This window comes from Quercus robur, chromosome 2 (assembly GCF_932294415.1).
Source record: "Quercus robur chromosome 2, dhQueRobu3.1, whole genome shotgun sequence".
Taxonomy (NCBI): Eukaryota; Viridiplantae; Streptophyta; class Magnoliopsida; order Fagales; family Fagaceae; genus Quercus; species Quercus robur.
This window is the reverse complement of record NC_065535.1, coordinates 8819901-8842538: the sequence shown is the minus strand read 5'-3', so window position 1 is coordinate 8842538 and position 22638 is coordinate 8819901. Positions and strand designations below refer to the sequence as shown.

Here is a 22638-nt window from a genome sequence, read left to right as displayed (position 1 = left end):
CTTTGACTTTTCAGTTTGACGCCAATTTACTTTTGCACAAGGCTAGCTATGTAGTCCAATTTTCAAGAACAAAATATGCTGGGGGGAGTTTTAGGGGCTTTCTTTGGGGCTTGGGCTCCAAGAAAAAACAAAACAAAAAACCAAAAAAAGATTTCATGAATTAAAATTAACTATATTTTTTTTGCTAGACATATTAATTGTATTTTAACTAATAGTAATTAGCTGAAGCATAGAGGAATCTACGTTCCTACTTGCACAATGCACATGCAACTTGTTTTTACCACCACATCTGTTACCTCTGTATTGTGTGGTAGAAAAAAAATTGGTGAATTTATGTAAAATTGGTTGTTAATTAACTCATAATCGATTAGATTAAAAAGTAAGATAAAAGTTAGAGTAATACAACATATACAAACTATTATACAAGATTTTTACAAACTGATGTTGTGGCCAACTTCTTATTGATTTTCATTTAAACCCACCATTAATATTACTTTTTTATTTACCAATAATCACTTATCACATTAGCAGTTTGTAAAATAGTTTGTGTTTCTAACATTACTCTAAAAGTTATAGCACAAAAATTATGGACGTAGAAGAATGTGTTGTGAAATAATTTATTTTATTTGATAGATATGATAGAAATTTAATTTATGATGTCTATTCTATAATAATTGTTATTTATCATTTGATTAAGACACTAATTGATTTATACTTTATAGTGTACATAGAATCCAACCGACATAAGACTTTATTGGTTGTCAATTAATTCTAATAATTTGTAACTTATGAACACAAATGCATGAGGCATAAAATACTTGCAAGTACGATGACGTGATGATCACTTCTCTTACATTTATAGTGAGATAAGAGTGAGCATCTTATAATAATTTTTCAAATAATGTAAGCAGTGAGGTCAAAATGCATCTTGAGGGCTAGAAAAAACTTTGGTACTTTGAAAGCAATGCTTCCTCCCCTCATATAAGGGTAGATCCTATATGTGAGTCTCACCATGAGATTCACCCCCTCATGTGAGAGGAGGGAACATTACCGCTGAGTGCTGAGCGTCCATGTCAGCAGCGGGACCAACCTATTGATGGCCTCGTGGACTTGACTGAGAGGTAAACTATAGGGTGGTGGAGTCTACTAGTAGTGGGGCTTTAATTTGATTATCACAAACAAAAAAAAAAAAAAAAAATCCAAAAGCCGAAAATACCCCTGAAATTTTGTCATCATACAAGCCTATGAAAATTGAAAACGTAGGTGGCCTTTGAGTAGCTGTGTCCATATCCGGATATAGGAGCATATACAAAAAGACAAAATTTTCTTTACCTTTTTAAGTAAGAGACTTGTTATATGGATCATACATCCAAATCGGCATCTTAAAAATGCATCAGCCTTCTAAGCCAACATGCATTAGAAAATGAAAATTTTTGATTATTATATACTCCAAACCTTTTCTATATATACCTAATGCGTTGAGGAAAAAAAAAAAACTTAAAAAACAAAAACAAAAAATACAGCACCATCATCCACAAGACCACAATAGCTTTGTCAGACACGAAATTAAAAGCCCTCAAGCACGTGTACGTAAGAAACTCATGAGGACTTCAATGACATTTGGCATCACCTAGTACTTTTTTTTTTTTTTTTTTTGAAAGGCATCACCTAGTACTTATTGCGCCGTGTAAATAGTGTCAACATAGGCCAAGAAGAGTTCAATTATAGCTGCAAAGAACGATGGTATTGACAAGTTTGCCATCACCAAACCTTGTCTCATTTTATTCAAAAATAGAAATGAGTGCTTGTTGCTTATCCTTAGAAATCTTGTCTGAACGTAGAAATTATTGTAACACCTAATTATTAGCAACTGATACTTGAATGATGCAGTGGGTTTCAATTAATTCCATTAGTAAAGTTATTTATAATTGAAGAAAATAATTGAAATTTAAATTTTGCCTATATAAAAATTAAAGGTAAATTTCGTTGATACTTGAATGATGCAGTGGATTTTAATTAATTCCATTAGTAAAGTTATTTATAATTGAAGAAAATAATTGAAATTTAAATTTTGCCTGTATAAAAATTAAAGGTAAATTTCGTTAACTTACCTGAGGTTTAGTTAATATCAACCGGCTTTAAGACATTTTAAAACTAACTAAGCTAAAGGCTTTGTAGTTGAATTGACATCTCTTTATGTACAAAGTGTTTGGAGGTCTAAGAAGGAAATGATTCAAACTGCAGGGTTAGTAGCATATTGTAATTATTTCTAAAAAAGAAAAACTGACCAATTTGATCTCTAAGCTCAATTTAGTTCCTAAATAGTAAATACAGATAGGTTTGTTAGTCATTTTTCTCTTCTATCTTAAGAACCAAATTGGTCAGTTTTAAAATGTCTTAAACCTTTTAGTATTAGCAAAAAAAAATTAGAGTAAATTAATGAAATTTACCCAAAAATCAATTAGTGTGACAATGAAAAACTATCATATTTACAAAATAAACAACTTTGAAGGGAATAAAGGAGAGGGATGAGATGTGGGTACAATCATATCTGAAATTCAGATCCATCGTATCCTAGACCTAGTATATAGATTGGTAGTAGGTGTCCTGCATGCGTACCAATTTCATGGATTCTTTTTTGAGAGAACAATCTCATGTATCAAAAATTTATAAATCTAGTCTTAGTCCTAGCTAAAATACATTATAATTATTATTTTGACAAGGGGGTACGGGTTACGAAGAAATTAAGAGCTTGAAAGTTGCACAAGGTTTTGTGAGAAAACCACTCGCATTTGGACAAAAATTTAGAGAAATAAAAGCCGTAAACATTGTCTGCATTGTTTTGACTCTCGTCCTTATCACCTCGTGGAATATATAAATAGTGTTTCAAAAACATCTCACATGTTCACCAAAACTGAAGGACTCCAAACAAAAAGAAGATCTTAAAGACCGATTAACATATTTATAATGTTTCAGCTAAGTTGAAAAGCCCAAAGTGTCCAGTTTCAGTAGGCTGAGAAATGATGGCCTAGTAGGGGTATATTTGTCTTTTTATCTTAGGATCAAACACTAGTTTTTCTTTTACGTAAGGAAAACAAAAACCAATTTTCTTTGTTTATCGAAAGCAATAAAAATAAAAATAAGACCTTTTCACAAAACGACAAGCACCGCCTAGCTATGTGTTCTCCCGACAATATTCATCAACCCGCTTATTGTGACACGTGTACGGTCGATTGGACTACAATCCAAGATATGACTTATGAGAGACTTGGGTTTCCAGGGTTTTATCAAACTCTAGTTAAAAAGTACAGGTTCAAAAACTTAACCATGGTTAACTCGCGCCGCTTTAACCATTTTTATTTTATTTTATTAACTTCACTTACTTCATTTAAATCTCTCTCTCTCTCTCAGAAGTTCTAAACTAGGCCGCCTTATGGGACTCACTAAGGCCATGACTCGCCGACCGAGCTGAATCGGTGAATCGGTTTTTGCATTTCTCTCCATTAATTGAACATGAAAGATTATCACACACGTCCCATAATTTTGCAACCTTGAAAATTTTTGTACGCTTTGTGTTTTCATTTTTCCTTGTCACAAATTTTCTGAGGAACAATCAGAATCTTCGTGTCTTAAAGAGTTCCTTCATTAAATATTCCTAGAAATTGTGATGTGTCTCTGAATTTAGCACTAATTTCTTCAGAGGTTGTTCGCAATCAAAAGGAAACAGTTTGAGCTCAGAAAATTGAAAACCCAAGAAAAGTTTCTTCATTATTTCTCACCCAAAAGTTGAAAACTTATACTCAACTTAAATCCAAGACGTGAATTATCTCTTTGAGCTCAGAAATTGAAGACCCAACAAAGATAACGAGTAGAAGAACAAGAATAAAAGCTAGCTTTTCAGCTTTATTTGGCCTTGAAGAATGGTGGAGCTAGAGAATTCCTCGCCAATGGCAGTATCTACAGCTTCTGGAGAAGATGGAATTTCATCATCTGGGTGTCAAACTCAAAACCCGCCTATTCCACCACTGAAGAAAAAGCGAAACCTTCCAGGAATGCCAGGTGAGATATCAAAACCGAAACTTGGAAACACTTTTCCAATGAATTTTCAAAACTTTGGAAATAAATTTTCATTATTTTGTACTTTTTTTGCAGATCCAGATGCTGAGGTTATAGCTTTATCACCAAAGACTCTAATGGCAACAAACCGATTTGTATGTGAGATCTGTAACAAAGGGTTTCAGAGAGACCAAAACCTCCAACTTCACCGACGAGGACATAACTTGCCATGGAAGCTTCGTCAGAGAACGAGCAAAGAGATTCGCAAGCGAGTTTATGTTTGTCCAGAACCTTCTTGTGTGCACCACAACCCATCGAGAGCGCTTGGTGATCTTACAGGGATAAAGAAACACTTTTGTAGAAAACACGGCGAGAAGAAATGGAAGTGTGAACGGTGTTCGAAGAAGTATGCAGTACAGAGCGATTGGAAAGCGCACATGAAGACTTGTGGAACCAGAGAGTATAAATGTGACTGCGGGACTATGTTTGCTAGGTTCCCCCTCAGTTTATTTTTTGTTTGGTTCTCGAGAAAGAAAGAAAAAAAAAAAACTTATTTCCTTTTCTTTGTTTGTTTGTATGTTTGTTTTTTTTTTTTTTTTATTCTCTCGGAAACCGCGCGAGTTTAGTTTACTGACTTTGTTGTTGTTTTTTGTTTGTTTTTGAAGGAGGGATAGCTTTATAACTCATAGAGCTTTTTGTGATGCGTTGGCGGAAGAGAGTGCAAGAGCACGAACCCTAGTGATTTCTGGCTCAGAAGGAAATGTTAGTGCTAGTGCTAATGTGAATGTGAATGCTAATGTGGGTGTGGCTGTGAGTGTGGGTGTGGCTTCGCCGCCACAACCACCTCTTACTCCGTCTACGACTGTGGTGTCACCAGATTTGTCTATTCAGAGTTCAGGTAATGGTAGTAATAAATATTATTTGGTCTATGCAATATCGTCTTCATGATCATTAATTTCTTAGGTCAAAGCTTTGGAGATTTTCATTTTTTAAATCAAACCCATATTTTAATTTTGTTGAAAGATTCTTGTTTGAAATTGTACATGTGTTTTTTGTCTTCTTATTGATGTCGTTCTTGTCTACTAGGCAATGGAGGAACTTGGATATTAGCTAGGGTAATGTGAATGGTAGTAGTTAATTTCTTTTTTTTGGAGAGAGAGAGAGTTGTGCAGGGCCTATAAAGTTTAAAGTCACGGGGTAAATAAGAGCTCAAAGATCGAAAATGAGAGAGAGAAAAAAAAAAAGGCATAATTGTTTGCTTCTTTCATTTCTTATTAGAGCTTTCAAACTGTTAAACGTGATCATATACGGGTTTGGTTGTCTTGTTGTTGTGGCGCACGGTTGGTGAGGGAGCTCAATGATCGAAAAGCAGAAAGAGAGGATTGAGAGAAAGGACGCCATAATTGTTATTTACTTATTAGAGCTTTCAAGCTGGTTTAACTTTGTTTCCAGTTAGGACTTATAGTATTAAAAAAGTTGCATAAAAAAAAAGAAAAAAGAAAGCCCTCTCTGTTTGGCTTTTCTAGTTCCACTATATGGCATGTGATCATCATTTTTCCTTTTTTCATTGTTCTCTTTTTTCTCGATCACAGAATTGCCTGAAAATCCAATTGGACTATCAGTATCAGCAGCAACAACAGCATGCTTAACCACCACAGCAGCTACAACATTAAGCTCATCAAGTTCAAACACTAGTGTATTTGCAAGCATTTTTGCTCCATCAACAGCTACAACCTCATTCTCTAATGTAATGAGCGCTTTGTCCAGCTCTGATAGTCCCACTGCTACTAATACTACTACTCATCCACAACTTTCCACATTAGAACCCACCTCTCTTTCTCTCTCATCAACCTCTCTTTTTCTCTCCAACAATGGCACTTCCTCTCTTTTCCCACCACAAAATCAAGACCACCGCCATTTCATCCCAGTATCCCCACTCCCAGCCATGTCAGCAACAGCATTGCTTCAGAAAGCAGCTCAGATGGGTGCAGCTTCATCAAATGCCTCGTTGCTTCGCGGGTTTGGCTTGTCAACATCGTCTTCCTCAGTTCAAGATGGCACTGGCAATGCTACACAGTGGAATGGGCATGTGATCAAGACAGAGAGCACAGATGGGCTTGGGCTTGGACTCCCCTCGGATATGATGATGGGTCAATCTTTGCCGTTCGGGTCTCAGCCCATGACGCGTGATCTTCTCGGGCTAGGCATAGGTGGTGGTAATGGTGGTGGCAGCGGTAATAGTGGGAACCCTGCTGGGGGTCTTTCAGCTCTGCTCAATTCCTTTGCTGGTGGTGGCTTTGATGTTGCATCATATGGAGGAGGTGACCATAGTTCTCCTAATGATACATGGGATAGTGCACCCAAGGATAAAAATCCAGTGAGTTAGCTGTGTCTTTTACAGCTCCGTTGCCCGAGTACAAATACCTTTGTCCCATATTACATTTTATGTTTCATCAATTATAATTTATTACGTATCAAAATTCATACAGATAATAGATTGTGATTGGTGTGATTGGTGGAATATAAAATAGAACACGGATAGGGCATCAGATTTTTATTTCCGGGTATTTTTGAGACAGGCCAGTACATATAATTTGAAGTACTGAACAATCTTGCTTAGTGAGTTATTGTTGGTTTTATATATTAGAATCGTAGTAGAGAGTTAAGTTGTTTTTGTTTTGGGTTTGTGTAGTTTAATTTAGTTCAATTAAATTCTCGGAGATGTGTATGGGAGAAGGTTTGTACAGGAACTTGTGTAGTTATTACTTGAATGTTGGCAAAGGTTAGCACAAAATGAAATGCAAGTCGTAATAGTAAGTGCTTCAGTTCTATTGAATTTATTGTTCTAGTACTATACCACTACTTTACTGCTTGTGTGTGAGTCTGTGTAGCTACAAAATCTTCAATGCTCCTTTCTAAGATCTATTATTTCTGTGAGTGGAGAGTAACATGATCCTATCTATCTTATTTAAAGAAGTCCATTTCACACCTTTTTTGGTACTAATATTTAATCTCATTTGAAGTGGAAACGATTTTAATTCAGTGGGAAGTGGTTCAGAAATTACAAACTTGTAACCTAAAAAAAGTTTTAAGTTACATTTAAATCAGTTTAAGAGAAAAACTCTTCCAACTATAGTAGGCTCTTGATTTAAAGAAAAACTCTTCCAACTAAAGTTGTCAAAATCGAGATCCTACATAGAATCGTTAAAGGTAGGTGGGATCGTAGATCATAGGATCAGATTGTGAATCGTAAGATCTTACATATTTTCATATTTAAAGCAAAAAAACATATTGATAATGGCTTTGTATGTTGAATAATCATGTAAATTATAAATTCATCCATAAAAATAACTAAAATTTGCATCATATAATGTAATTTTCATGTTATATATTGCTAAGTTAATATTAATGAAATAAATATATTTAAGTTTTGACCCAATGTATTTAAAAAGTTCAATAAATGCTTAATTAGCAACCAAATATCAAAATATTTATCAAAACATATGGAAAATATTTTCCAAGTACTAAGTTCCAAGTTTGAAATCCAAAATAAGTTAGCAAATGGAAACTAGCTAACTACAATATGAAATCTAAAAAAAAGATGAATATTAAGGTGAAGTAAACATTTAATTATTCACATTTTATGGTTCTTATAACCACCTTCCTAAATTCCTAATCATCGTCATCCATTTCATCATCTATGCACATATTATATATTTGTATACTAGAGCAGCAAAAGACATCAATATACAATTTCACACTCAACTATTCAAGTTATACCACTCAGCAACAATTAAAGAGCTTGCTTAAAAAAATCAATAAATTAATATACAAATACAAGCATAACTTATAAAATTATATAAAAAAAAATGTTTTAGTAATATTAGAACACAAATTAGTATATTGATTAAATAAATTTAACAACATTATAACTTAAAAGGCAGTAAAGCCAACATTAAATTCTTCATTTAGAAATGATGAAACATTCCTTCATTTTGATTACAAGTGAACTAGAAACTAAAAAACATTTTCTTAGGTTAACATAATTTATAAAAATAAAATAAAAAGTCATACTATCACAACATGAAAAAATAAAAACCCTTAAAGTTTCATCAAAACAAAAAATTTATCCCATAAAAAAAAACCAAAAATTTATGTTTTTGGTAGGATTCCATACGATCCTACAATCTTATACGATCCTACCATTTTTACTATCCTAGTGCGATCCTAAACGTTTTGGTGAGGTGGGATTGTAAAATTGTGCGATTCTATGATTCAGATCGCGATTTTGACAACCATACTTCTAACTATAGTAGGCTCTTAAAAAGACTATTTGTGTGTACTTTTAATTGCATAACATTTTTGGGTATTTTTAATTATATGACATTTTTACTAAGTCACGTGAATAGTTTAAATTATACACGTGGATGATTTTATAACATAGTTACTAAGTCATGTGAATTGTGGGTACCTAAGGCATGCTTGGCAACGTCCTAGGCATGCTTGCAACGTCCTTGGCTGTCCTTGGCCGTCCTTGGCATGCTTTGCATTCTTTTATTGTGGGTACCTAAGGCATGCTTGGCAACGTCCTAGGCATGCTTGCAACGTCCTTGGCCGTCCTTGGCATGCTTTGCAACGTCCTCGGCATGCTTGGCAACATCCTTGGCCGACCTCGGCATGCTTTGCAACGTCCTAGGCGTTCCACATCGAATAGAAATCCCCCCACTTTCTACCTTATAAGTTTTGAAGCGAAGGAGTAGCACTACTATTTCGCTTCAAAGCTTATAAGGTAGAAAGTTGGGGGATTTCTATTCGATGTGGGACGCTTAGGACGTTGCAAAGCATGCCGAGGTCGGCCAAGGATGTTGCCAAGCATGCTGAGGACGTTGCAAAGCATGCCGAAGACGGTCAAGGACGTTGCAAGCATGCCTAGGACGTTGCCAAGCATGCCTTAGGTACCCACATGAATCATTTAAATTATACGCATTGATAGTTTTATTACATTTTTACTGAGTCATGTGAATCGTTTAAATTATATTTTATAAATTACTATCAACATGTTTTTTTAGACAAAAATACCACCATGGACAGGGGAGACTTTGACCATGGGGGCAATTGGCTCCCTAATTTTTTTGTAAAAAAATATTAGTATACATATAGGTATAAATTTTAACAATTTTGTTCTATAAAATTACACTTTGCCTCCCTGTTAACAATATTATTAATTCTTTTAAGAGTAATATTACAGTCATAAACTTTTCTACAATATTTTTACAAACTGTCGAGGTAGTAAATTCTTATTGGTTTGCTGGGTTCATTTGTAACTCTAGTATTTTCTTCATTTTAAAAGGCATAAAAAAAATTTATAAACCTAAAATCTAAAACAAAATATACAAGCCAAAAAAAATTATCCCAACAACAAAAATTACTAATAATAGCTTAAAAACAATTTAAAATTTTTTAAATAAAATAGTTTTGTCTTTAACTAATAGCAAGCGTACACAAAAAAAACAAAAATAAATAAGCAATAGAGCTAGAAGTTAGAGCAGTTGTACACAACCAGAAGCAAAGTCACCCCCTAACACTACTATATATATATATATATATATATATATGTTTTCCGGCATTCCATCCCTAAATAACACTACTATATATATATATATATATGTTTTCCGGCATTGTTTTTGCTTTTGTTTTTGTTTTTAGAATGAGAACTTGAGAAGGACTCTTATATGATTAGAGAATAGAGATTGACATGATGAATTCATTCATGAAGCCTTAGATATTTTATAAGAAAAAAAAAAATTCCGAAAAATAAGTAACAAAAGATGATTATAAATGCCGGTGGCAGTTTGACTTGCGTGTTTCCAAAAGAAGAAATCAGAGCCCAGCAGAGTGGCAGGCTGTCATCAACAACTGGGCCTCTTGGCCCACCTCCCATTAAAACAGTTGGGCCCACGACTCAGAGCACAATAATATTAGAGGGTATCTGCCAACTCACCCATTTAATGCATCCAGGGCAGTCTGACCTTTCGGGGTCCACAAACTCGTGTCCAAATCCTCTTTCCCTTTGACTACAGTTCCCCATTTTTCATAGACCAAAGGGCCACCATCCTTCCAAACTTTAATTCTCGTACCATATTTTTCCTACATAAATTGTCAAACTATAATTAATTGTATGATATTTTTATATAAATTTATTATTTTTTTCTCTATTACTTATAAATTATAATTTATTGCATGAATACATAAATTGTGACATTTTATGTTGTCTTTAACATTTTTGCAATCTTTATGTTTATCCACCACCAAGAAGGACACCGGCATTTAACCAAAACGATCATTTTCCATGGAGAATGATTGTTAGTGCTTTCATATTTCAACCATACTATATATAATTTCAATACTCTCTTCTTAGTATATTATTTCTTATTTTTTACTTTTTTCACTAAATTATGCACACCCTCGATATTTTCAACGACAGCATATTTCAAGTGTTGTGTAGTACACTAGAATTGACAGTTCGACTTTGAATATGATGCTTCTGGTGTAAATATGAGACTGATTTACTTGTCAATTTAAAATAACCTCTGTCTTTGTTAAATATAGTTATAATATTATCCAACTTATTTTCTAAGTAAAATGGAAAAATAAAAATAAGCTACAATGAGAAATATAAAATTTTTGAGATTGATTTTCTAACTGTTCAAAAAACTATTAAAGGAAGATGTTCAAAATTTTTAAGATAAAATAAAAGTTTCGGAGTCAAACTGTGATAACGTTATAATTAATTTAATAATTAATTAAAATAAAAAATAAAGATATTAAATTTGTAAATATTAGTAAAATTGGCTAAAAATATCTTTATAAAATTGAAGCAAACTTTTAAATAAATTTTCATAATATTATAAAATTAATAAAAAAATACATTATAAGATTAATAGAAAATTGTACGACATAAATAAGCATGGGTGCAAGCAGCTGCCTGGTCCGTTGGTCATGCTATCAAGCATCAACCATATTTAACAGTGAACAATGCAGTGAGTCAGTGACTGCAGTGTTGACCATTCTATCAAATAAAAGTGCTGTTGACCAAAAGGCTATAGCCGGTTAGCTATTGTTATTTGTGCAATACTTTTTTTTTTTTTTTTTTTTTTTTTTCATAATGTTTCCTCAAAACTTTCAACTAGAGACTAATCACTGTTCGTGCCAGATTTATGCAATAATTTTATTATTTGCATAATTCTCTTATAATATATCTGTACATTTTATATATGTAATTGTTTCTTTCATTTCTCTTTTTCTTAACATGGTATTAGAGCATTTGCAGCAGTGGAGCTAAAAAACTATAATGCTATTTTAGCTCCATCAATATACCAAAAAAGGCTTGCAGCAATGGAGGCAAATCTATAAATTTTAGCTTATTTGCTACAGTGCACTGTAGCACACATCTAAAAAAAAAAAATTAATTTTTATTCCAACTCCGTTTAAAATAATATAACTCACTTTATTTTTTTTCATTCTTTTATTCTATCTCACCGACTCTCAGTTCTCTCAAGCTCTCATTTCTCTCATCTCTCTCTCGTCTATCGAAAGCTCCGTCGCCTGCTGAACAGTCCATTTCCCAGTCCCTTTCATCCCAGTCTTATCCAAAACCTTATCCACTAATTCACCCTCGCCAAACTCATCCTTAACCCTAAAAATATCCGCCGTAATCTCCACCAAGAAGCTCTCCAACTCGCCGCGATTCCACTCGGTGAAAATATCGGTGAGCTCCGAATTCGACAGCTCGTCGATATTCTTCAACACATTGTAGGCTTCGGAAATCAATTGCATGTCGCCGTATTCAATTCTGTTGTGTACCATTTTGACGAAGTTGCCGGAACCGCCTTCGCCGATGTAGGTCACGCAATGACCGTCGTCGACCTGAGCCGCGACTCTATGAAGAATATTCTGGACATTCGAATACGCTTGATAAGAACCTCCGGGCATCAACGAAGGACCGTATCGGGCACCTTCTTCGCTGCCCAATACGCCCATGCCGAGATACAGCAAGCCTTGCGATGAGGCTTGTTCGATACGACGCTCGGTGTTTAGGTACCATTCGTTGCCGCCGTCGATGATGGAGTCACCTGGCTCCATGAAAGAGGAGAGGACGGCGATGGTTTGATCGACCGGGGAGCCGGCCTTGACGAGGATGATGATGGATCTGGGGCGTTGGATTGAGAGGACGAAGTCGCGAGGAGTGTAGTGTGGGCAGCATTGACGCGTGGGCTTGTCTCCGATTTGTGCTGGGTTTGTCTTCGGTTGGTGATTTTGTTTGGTCTGGATTGAGGATTTGGGGATTTTTTTTTTTTTTTTTTTTTTCTCTACTGTGAACTGGTGGTGGTGGTGGTGGAGGATGTTTGTGCTGTGTGGTGGTGGTGGTGGTGATATATTATTTTATTATAGTAGAAATATTATTATTTTATTGTAAAAGAAATATTATTTTATTGTGATGAATATATTATTTTATTGTGTTGAAAGCTAAAATAGATCCACTGCTGCAGTATGTGTGTAGATAAAATAGATAAAGTAACTTTTGGTGGAACTAAATTGCTAAAAATTTAGCTTCACTGCTGTGAATGCTCTTAGAGCTTAAGCTCTAAAAGAAAATTATCTTCCTTTTTATGGGATTTTGCATTATCAGTGTCTTGTCATTCAAACTCTATCTTGCCAGCTTTAGCCCATTTGTGAATCAATTTGAGTAATACGGTAATACAGTAATACCATCCAAACAAATACAAAGATTGGTGTTTGGCAATTATGGTTGTCGAAAAATGAGAGGGTTTTTAAACCTTCTTGTAGCTCTGTTCTACAACTAATTCAAAAAACCACTCATTTAGCCATTAAATTCTTCTACTCTGCATATCATTTAAAACATAAAAAAATTATATTACAAAAAACATCTTTTGGTAACCTTCCTTAGAGTCTTTTATCACTTTAAACACAAATGAGAGTTCTTTTGGTAATCCAAGTAGAGCCGGTGGAGGGGGGATCTTTCATGATTTTAATGGGTTTTGGTTAAAAATGTTTTTCTATTCATCTAGGAACAATTTCCAATAACATAGCAAAATTAGAAGTTGTTCATTTTGGTTTAAATCTGGCTTGGAATCTAGGGTTTAAACATATTAATTTACAAATAGATTCTACCCTGGTTATGCAATGAGTAATACATGATGGTGTTTATGCGCTACAACTTTATGTTTTAATTAGTGATTGTAGGTCCCTTATCATTCGTGAGTAAATTGTCCTTCCTGCTCACATATACCGGGATGCTAATGGAGTGATTGATGGACTAGCTAAAAGGGGAAGCTTGAAAATAGATAAAATTGTTGTATATGAGTCTTGCCCGAGTTTTGTGTATGAAAAGTATCCCAGGGATGTTTGTCAAATGGGCCCTCTTAGAAAGTGCTATGTAACAAACTATTTACTCTTCTAAATTGTCTGTTTAAATAAATAAAACTTCTCCTTTGTACCCAAAAAAAAAAAAAAAAAATACAAAGATCGGTGAATGAGTGGCTTTAGCTAGATGATAGAATCATCTAGAAACACCATTGCACACAGTCATGGTAGCACCACGTTTCTTTCATTATGTTGTTTTAATTATTCGGAATATGAAAGGTGCCTTGCTCCATGGTCTTCATTTCTCCTCATAACCACATTCGACATTCTTCATTTCTCCTTATAACCACATTCGACATTCTGGGTATACATGATGATGAAGCAAGAAATCCTACTAATCACCACTCAACTACTGGATTTTGTTTTCTTCTTGGGATTATATATATCTTGGTGTAGTAAGAAGCAAATTGTAATTGCTAGCTCTAGTATAGAAGTGTATCAAGCATTGGATGACACTACGACAAAATTTCTATGGCTACGTTGGCTCTTGCAACTTGTAAGACATAGGTGTTCCATCATCCATGTCCTACTGCAGTACTTGTTAATTGTGACAAGGAGAGTGCAATTCAAATTGCCAACGGTTAGAGATACTGAATAGTTGTATTGTATTTCTCAAGTAATAATATATACAAGAATGTCATTATATACTAGGCAAGTGTGCTGTACAAGTATGTATGTTAGGCAAGATAAGTAAAGTGGGTCTAAAGCCCACAATCCTATTACATGTTAACAGCCCTCTCAAACTCAAGGTGGGTGTGAGACCAACTTGAAGTAGTTGTCAACCAGAGTACAAAAACGTCCTCTAAGATGTGACTTTGTGAAAGATATCTACAAGTTGATCTTAAGAGGAGACTAAGAGTAGCTTGAGAGCACCATGGACAAGATGATGACGGATAAAATGACAATCAATTTCAATGCGTTTAGTTTATTTATGGAAGACATTATTGTGAGCAATATAAATGACACTTTGAATATCACAATAAAGAGGAGTAGCAGAGCATGTGGACACCTAAATCCTTAAAAAACCATCGAACCCAAAGTGCTTTTATATAGTAGGTAAATGTGTTGTACAAATATATGTGCTAAACAAGACAAGACAAGTGAGCCTAAAGCCCACAAGCCTATTATACGTTACTGCCCACAACTATGTATATCAAACACATTGAGAATTTGAGATTGACTATTCTTTTGTTCACCCCTGCCTACTATAGGGTACCTTATAGTTACACTTTATTACTTTTTAAGATCAATTAATTGAGATTTGTACGTAATATGAATTGGACAAAGTTTAGCTACAAAATTGGTTATAGCCTTAGGCTACAACCTTACTCAAAAAAATAAATATTACTACATATTTTGAAAATCTAACTGTTGAATTGCATGTTCTTTACACTCTTAATACATATATCAAATTTTATGTCAATTGAATATTATATACTAGATGATTTATAAGCTTATATTTTATGCATAACTTTAAATTACAAAAACTATCAATTTAAACAATTTATTGATGGCATAGCTATTGATCTTTAATTTTCTAGAAATTTTGTAAGTATGAAGGATATAAGAAGAAGATGTAATCTAATAATGAAAATTTTAAAATTCATCTCCAATAAGAAGATATTGAGTAAGATTGTAGCCTTAGGCTACAACTAACTTTGTAGTTAAATTTTGTTCATATGAGTTTGTGTTTGAGAGAAATTGTTAGAATATACTTAACCATATTGCCATTAGTTGTGCAATAATCATCTTATCCGCCTATAAATATAAGATTCTACGCAAACCTTTTTTATTTTCTAAAAAAAAAAAAAAAACGCAAGCTGTTTTTACTTACAGAGGTTAATACCCGTTTGGATAACATCTATGTTTTGGCATTTTTTTTTTTGATGCACGCGTTTCAAGAGATACTATGCATTGTTCACAGGACCCACAAGTATTTTATTCAGAAAAAAACATTAAAAATGGGTTTCACAGTACTATTCACATATTTAAAAATTATTTTGCTACAGTGTTTTCAATTTTCAGTTTTCAACAAAAATAAGTTATATCCAAATGGACTCTTAATGCTCTCACATATAATGGATCATTGTTGGGCTGAACTTCCAGCTGGCCTGCTTCAAGAGACCGTTTGAAAGATGGGCTGCATCAACTTGGGCTATTGGTCAAGGTTCATGCGTCCAACCTTGACGAATCCCCCTTAGCTACCATTGGAAGTTTGTATATATGTTCTAGAATGACATCTGATAATATAAAACAAAACTGACTTATCATAACATAGAAAACAAAACTGACATATCATAAAATATAAAACAAAACTGGAATCTCCATTTGTTAGATTAATTAATGTCTAGGAATGTGAGCATACAAAGCGCTAGGTGATGTACTCATGGAGTAGTTTGTAGTCCACTATCGGACAGACTTTGATTACTGTTTTAATCTTTTTAGAAAAAAAAGAGACAAAGCTTAAATATATATAGTAATTGTTTAAGTTTTTAAACTAAATTCAAATATTTGACTGTATTCTTCTTCAAAATATAACACTATTTATATCGCATTCTTGAATTTAATTAAGAAATCTCTATATCTTATTTTATTTTTGAGTGATACTAAAAATGCTAAAAATCCTATAACAAAAATCTTATAAATTCATGATCTCCAAATAAAAATAATAATTCAAACATTTATTTGTCAAAGTGTTTAAGTTGCCTTAGTATATTTTTTGACACATTAATTTTTTTTTTTTTTTTTATAGGGGTTAACACATCAATTAGTTTATAAGTTTTTGTATTAAAATTTGTCTTATATTAGAAGTATATAGTTAAATGATTAAATTTATCATACATTCTAATAACTTAAGTTTTTGAAATAATCAAAATAGCGTTTTCCTTTGTATGTCTTTATCCGTCACTGAGTGCGTCATAACCTGAAACACAAAATTAAAAACCCATAATTGCATGGTCTGCATGTGAGATGCTTTACATTTTAATGATTTCAATGAACAATATCATATATAAAATGTTTTCCTCTGTACTTTAAATCACTAGAAGCTAAAGTAGTGCACTTTTCCTCTCTTGAAACAACTTAAATAATTGCTTAGTGTTGAATCTGACTTAAATAATTGCTTAGTGTTGAATCTGATTACTGAACTATTGCCTCACCATTCTTATCAAATACACTCTTTCTTTGTTATAAGCTCCAACTATGCAGTTTCTTCTACTAGTGACTTTCATTCTCCTCCTTGTCTTGTTTTTCTTAAAATTCTTACATCCAATCATATGGGTTCCATGGAAAATCCAAGCCCATTTCCGCAAACAAGGCATACGAGGCCCTGGTTACCGTTTGATCTTTGGAAACACGGCTGAGATTCGCCGTATGTACGCCGAAGCTCAGTCAAAGCCGATGTCTTTGGACCACGACATACTTCACCGTGTAGTTCCTTTCTACTACGAGTGGTCAGCTCTGTACGGGAAGTCGTTTCTGTGTTGGTTCGGAACAAAGCCCAGGTTGGCTATAGCCGATCCAGATATGATCAAGGAAGCACTTTTGAATACAGGTGTGTCGTTTGAAAGAATGAAGTTCGACCCTTTGGTTGAGATGTTCTTTGGACAAGGATCACTTGCACTGAAGGGGGAGAGATGGGCACACAATCGAAGGATCTTAAACCAAGTTTTTAAGATGGAGACTGTTAAGGTAATGTATCTCTACCTTTTAAGCTTCTCAAGGAAATTATTACTTGTCCCTTCGGATAGTGAAATTAGAACTCAATAGACTTGAAGAATGTGTCATAAATTTGGAGATTCTAAGATTGAGTTTGGTTTACTTTCAATATTTTTTTTATTGAGCATATCTATTTGTTTTAAATACACAATGGAAGTGATAGTGAATTTTAATATCCACATTTTATTTAGTTAGCAGATGATATAACAATTTTTTATTAAAACAAATGGAGATTTCAGTTAAAAAAATATTGAAGGTAAGTAGACCGTTTAAGATTAATTTACTATGTAATAGTACTTTCAAAGATATCTCTAATGGATAGGAAGTGAAATAATATGACCATAAAATTTAGACATCACTCCCTTGTATATATTAAAAAAATTTATTGGCCTCTTATACTCAAGTTTGACTAAGGACGTCCATGAAGCTAGCTTTACTTACAAAATTTACAAAACTATGTGAGACTAATTGATTTTATATTATTTTATTTGTCAATTGACTAGTTAAGATTTATTGATTCTGCATTAGTCCATTACATTTAAAGCAAAGGTGTAAACATATAATATTGAGAATCACTTGGCCAAGTTCAAATAAAAATTTATTAGCTGTGTGACCAATCACCCCAAGTATCAAAATGGTGTCACAGGCTTGGGTTCCAGAAATCGTGGGTAGTACCAGGAAGATGCTCCAGGAGTGGGAGAAAGAAAGAGGAGGAAGAGATGAATTCGAGGTTGATGTGCAGAAAGATTTTCATTGCCTTTCGGCAGACGTTATATCTAGAACTGTGTTTGGAAGCAGTTTTGAGGAGGGGAAGAGAATTTTTATGTTGCAAGAGCAGCAATTGCACCTTGTCTCTCAAGCTATAAGAAGTGTCTATATTCCTGGTTTCAGGTGAACATATTTAAGATTCTCATACTCTTACCTTGCTATTCTGACTTTCAAATTGTGGACATGTGCGTTTGGACATAATTTTTTTTTATAAATTTCTTATTTGTTGAAAGTTAAACAAAGTGAGGCTTTAAAAGCTATACATAAACAAAAAACTAAAAGTAAAAAAAAAAATCTGATGACAAACATATTAGTATTCATTATTCAGATCTCTTCAAATATTTGACTACTTTCTCGGGTTTGTTTCATTGCCTTGTTGATTACTTTTTCTATCTATATAGGAATGATTTTTGCATGCCTTAGGTGTTTTCAAAATAGACATTTTGAATTGAATCCCTCTCTGCCACCTAAAATGTATACGAAAAATGATTTTTTTTTGCCTTGTACTTTCTCAGGTTTTTGCCTACAAAGAATAATAGAGAGAGGTGGAGACTTGATAAGGAAACACGAAAATCCATTCAGATGGTGATCAAGAACAATAGCAAAGTGAGAGAAAATTCAAGAAATTTACTCGGTTTGTTAATGTCTTCTCATAAGAATCATAACGGTGAAGAAGAAAAATTGGAGGAGGAGGGAATCATAGATGAATGTAAGACCATCTACTTTGCAGGAAAGGAAACAAGTGCTAATCTTTTGACTTGGGCACTCGTCCTTCTTGCACAGCATCAAGAGTGGCAAACTAAGGCACGGGAAGAAGTTTTTCGCATTTGTGGACACAATGAGCATCCAACTGCTGAGAATTTAAGCTACTTTAAGATAGTAAGTTAAATTTCTCACTGAGTTGCCTATATTCAAATTAAAACATTAATTGCCCGTCTGAAGAGTTTTGATTCTTTTTTATACATATTTTGCCTCGCCAGTTCTAAACCATAAATGGGGAAGTTTCCATTTCATTGATAATGTACCACAATGTTTGTTTTATAGAACATAGTTTTTGAAATAATTAAGATATAGAACATAATTGGGACTCATATATAGTTGTTGGTAATTTTGGCTTCCCTTTTACATAATACGATGTCAATTTTAATGCTTCTCACGTTTGTATTCTCTCTAGTATAACAGCCACTCACGCTTTGTATAAATATTCACTAACCCCCGTAATGACTAGGTACTATATTGTACCTTGGCTTATTTGCCAACCCAAGTAATAACAATAATTTACTCAAAAAAAAAAAAAAAAAGTAATAACAATAACAATGACACTAAGAATGAACTTAAACGTCCTGTTTTTGGAATATTAATGGGTTAATGGTATGTTTCATTAAGTAGTAAAGTCTCAAATTTGATAATAATATAATTCAACTCATTGTTTCAATTTTTTTTTTCCTTACCCCCCACATCTCATAAACACTTATACTTATAGAGTGACTATCGCACCAAGGGTATGCGGTAGTTTTAAGTTTTTAAAGCAAGTAGTGTTGTTATATGTTTTTATTAACTCTTCAATTGAAGTCTCCTCAAGGTATTATATCCCCAATATTTACTATACATATTTTTATGCAACTATATTTATTTTTCATTAAATACATGACAAACCATGCTTTTCATAACTGTAGGTATTTACTGTATAGTTTCTTGCTCATTTTCTACAGGTAAGCATGATACTCAATGAAACACTTCGTCTCTACCCTCCGCCTGTTTTGCTGGCGAGGGAAACATCCAAAAGAGTTATGCTAGGGAAGCTTGATATTCCTATTGGCACACAGCTCTTTATGATCATGACCTCCGTCCATCATGATACTGAGATATGGGGAAAAGATGCACATAAATTCAATCCATTGAGGTTTTCTGAGCCTCGAAATTATTTAGCCTCATATTTTCCATTTGGATTAGGCCCTAGAACCTGTGTAGCTCAAAATTTAGCCATGGTTGAGATGAAGGTAGCCTTAGCTATGATCATTCAGAAATATTCTTTTATATTGTCACCAGCATATGTCCATGCACCAATGTTGTTGTTAAGTTTAAAGCCTCAACATGGTGCAAAACTTGTATTTAGGAGGATAATTAATTGAGCCTATGTAGGCTTAGCTTGTATATTGTGCAATTTATGTTCATGGTCCAACTGTTTGGAGATGTATTGTTTTTAATATATTAAAAATGATATGTGGATTTAAGTTTGATCATTGCCATCGAATAATTAAAGGGACTAAGTTTTGAATTCTACATATATATACCATTAGACTAATATCTCATGGTGGATAAGGGTTTGTATTTGATCAAGGCTTACAATAATCTGAATATTATTTTCTCATTAGACAACTCCATGGTGTTTTCAAACCGTTCATATATGAATGCCCTCATCATTTTATATATAATTAATTAATGGACATGAATACTACTTTGCTCGTACATGTAGCATCCTAAACACTTCCTGATTGGCTTTGGCTCATCGAGCTACTTCAATGCCATGGTATATATTGAAAAATATAAACCCTAGAAAGGTTTAAGACTCATCCTCAGCCCAGAAGTCCTTTGGTTTTTCTTATATAAAAATTTGTATAGATGTACATAGTACTCCACCATCGATCATGATAACTATATATATATATATATAGTTATTATTTTAAAGATAAAGTTTTATTTCAAATTGGAGAGGAGTTCAATCCATTATATGCCCGTTTAAATGGATCCATAATAAAATTAGGTAAATCATTTAATCAAATATTTTGATTATAAAGAAATACATGACGGATAATAATAATATTATACACGTTTATATAATTTTTTATATGTGTAGACACTCAATTTGCACCCATGATTTAATCAAGGAAAATGACTAGAATGACCATCCATGTATCCCAAAAATCATGATTGTATTAATTCATTCATTGCATATCATAAAAATGATCTTAGATTCGAACGGTCACAATGGTGTGTCCGGTTTCCAAATCGGACCATCAGATTGAAAGATATCACACGATCAAGTTTGCACAGTCAGTATGCATTAAGAGTCGACTACGCATGATTCGTTTAAATTAATTCTGATTGATTAAACAATTAAATTAATTAAATAATTTTGTGATTGGTTGATAATTAGTGTTTAAAATAGGATTGCTTGCATAGGAATAAAATGGATAATTGGTTTTTATCAATAAAATGGATAATTGATAATTAGTGTTTATCAATATTTATTTTAGGGTATTTATCTATAAGATAATTTTTCCTGAAAAGACCTGAATTATCCAAAAAAAAGATAAAAATCTTAGAATACGGATTGAAAGCACGTCTAAGTGCAAGCCCGGCTCAAGAAAACCTAAAAAAGGAGTCCAAAATGCACCTGAACAGGAAAGTGTGATCAGCACCCAAGAGTACCATTCGGCACTTTTGGAGTGCCGATAATGCACACCCTTTTCGACTTTTTCGCAAAAAGATGCGTCTCGATTCGCATTCTACTCGTCATTACTTATTTTTTAAGCATTCCAATCTCTATAAAATAAGGTCTAGATCTCAAAATTCAACACATTCTTTTACGCTCAAAGAGAGACACCCTTTTACACTCTCAAATTTCTCACTCCCCATTTCTGGTATTCTCTCTTAAACTAGGGTTTTTAAGTTTCAAATATAATTACATAAATTTCTTTGAACTCTAAAATATCCTCTCAAGAAGAAGAGTGCTCCATGCAAGAGGTTGTTTCTTAACCCTTTTTCTTATGCTTCTCTTGTTGTGATGATGCATGTTTATTTTTTTAGTTTAATTGTTTCATATATTCATATCATGAATTATTGTTTTATTTAAAGTATGATCTTGAATCTTTTATAATTGTTATGATCTCTTTCTTAATTTCAAAGATCTGCATGTAATCAATTCTTATTCTTAAAACTAAAAATAGATTTGCATCTTCATTAGATGTAGGTCTGAATTTTTCTCAAAATAAAAATGGATTTGCATCTTCATTAGATGTAGATCTAAATTTTTCTTAAAATAAAATGGATCTGCATCTTCATTAGATGTAGATCTGAATTTTCCTCAAAATAAAATGGATTTGCATCTTCATTAGATATAGATCTGGATTTTTCTTAATATAAAAACGGATCTGCATCTTCAATAGATGTAGATCTAAATTTTTCTTAAAATAAAAATAGATCTGTATATTTCTTAGATGTAGATCTGAATTTTTTTTCAAAATAAAGCGGATTTGCATCTTCATTAGATGCAGATCTGAATTTTTTATTAAATAAAAAAATTAGTCTGCATCTTCATTAGATGTAGATCTAAATTTTTCTTAAGTCAAAAGCTGATTTATATCTTCCTTAGATACATATTTGATTTTTTTAACATATGTGGATTTTGAAAAAAAGGAAATGATCATGCATGATTGTATTTATTGTGTTTATTTTGTCCAAAATATGTAGCATAAATTTATTTCATGAATGAAACCCTCTTCTCAAAAAATCTTTTTCTTTTTTCTAGGTTCTTAAAAATAGATTTGATTTTTTTTTTTAAACCAAAAGACTTTGTTTTAATTAAACAAACACAGATCTAAATTTTCTCTCCAAAAACCTTTTTTTTTACACAACAAAAGCATATATGAT

General features: G+C 33.1%; 3 protein-coding genes across 3 annotated transcripts; 2 read left to right on the top strand and 1 right to left on the bottom strand.

Moving 5' to 3' along the window:
• The first annotated feature begins 3384 nt into the window (after window positions 1-3384).
• LOC126712203 (zinc finger protein GAI-ASSOCIATED FACTOR 1-like) lies at window positions 3385-6887 on the top strand. The gene is made up of 4 exons (XM_050411436.1): window positions 3385-4059; window positions 4153-4549; window positions 4722-4954; window positions 5649-6887. The coding sequence occupies exons 1-4, from the start codon at window positions 3921-3923 to the stop codon at window positions 6440-6442; spliced, it is 1563 nt and encodes a 520-aa protein (XP_050267393.1). The 5' UTR covers window positions 3385-3920; the 3' UTR covers window positions 6443-6887.
• A 4723-nt stretch (window positions 6888-11610) lies between these two features.
• Window positions 11611-12198, bottom strand: LOC126694382 (6-phosphogluconate dehydrogenase, decarboxylating 1, chloroplastic-like). Its single transcript, XM_050390624.1, has one exon. The coding sequence runs from the start codon at window positions 12196-12198 to the stop codon at window positions 11611-11613; it is 588 nt and encodes a 195-aa protein (XP_050246581.1).
• A 4448-nt stretch (window positions 12199-16646) lies between these two features.
• On the top strand, window positions 16647-20223 carry LOC126712195 (cytochrome P450 734A1-like). The gene is made up of 4 exons (XM_050411423.1): window positions 16647-17190; window positions 17864-18108; window positions 18501-18864; window positions 19698-20223. Exons 1-4 carry the CDS (start codon window positions 16702-16704, stop codon window positions 20115-20117), a joined length of 1518 nt encoding a protein of 505 aa, XP_050267380.1. The 5' UTR covers window positions 16647-16701; the 3' UTR covers window positions 20118-20223.
• The last annotated feature ends 2415 nt before the right edge of the window (window positions 20224-22638 follow it).

Bases quoted from the DNA above. Each gene is read 5' to 3' on its own strand.
- LOC126694382 (XM_050390624.1), bottom strand. From the start codon at position 12,198: ATGGAGCCAGGTGACTCCATCATCGACGGCGGCAACGAATGGTACCTA.
- LOC126712203 (XM_050411436.1), top strand. From the start codon at position 3,921: ATGGTGGAGCTAGAGAATTCCTCGCCAATGGCAGTATCTACAGCTTCT. The intron at 4,060-4,152 runs GTGAGATATCAA...CTTTTTTTGCAG, and splicing joins AAACCTTCCAGGAATGCCAG to ATCCAGATGCTGAGGTTATA. The intron at 4,955-5,648 runs GTAATGGTAGTA...TCTCGATCACAG, and splicing joins TTTGTCTATTCAGAGTTCAG to AATTGCCTGAAAATCCAATT.
- LOC126712195 (XM_050411423.1), top strand. From the start codon at position 16,702: ATGCAGTTTCTTCTACTAGTGACTTTCATTCTCCTCCTTGTCTTGTTT. The intron at 17,191-17,863 runs GTAATGTATCTC...ATGGTGTCACAG, and splicing joins TTAAGATGGAGACTGTTAAG to GCTTGGGTTCCAGAAATCGT. The intron at 18,109-18,500 runs GTGAACATATTT...GTACTTTCTCAG, and splicing joins GTCTATATTCCTGGTTTCAG to GTTTTTGCCTACAAAGAATA.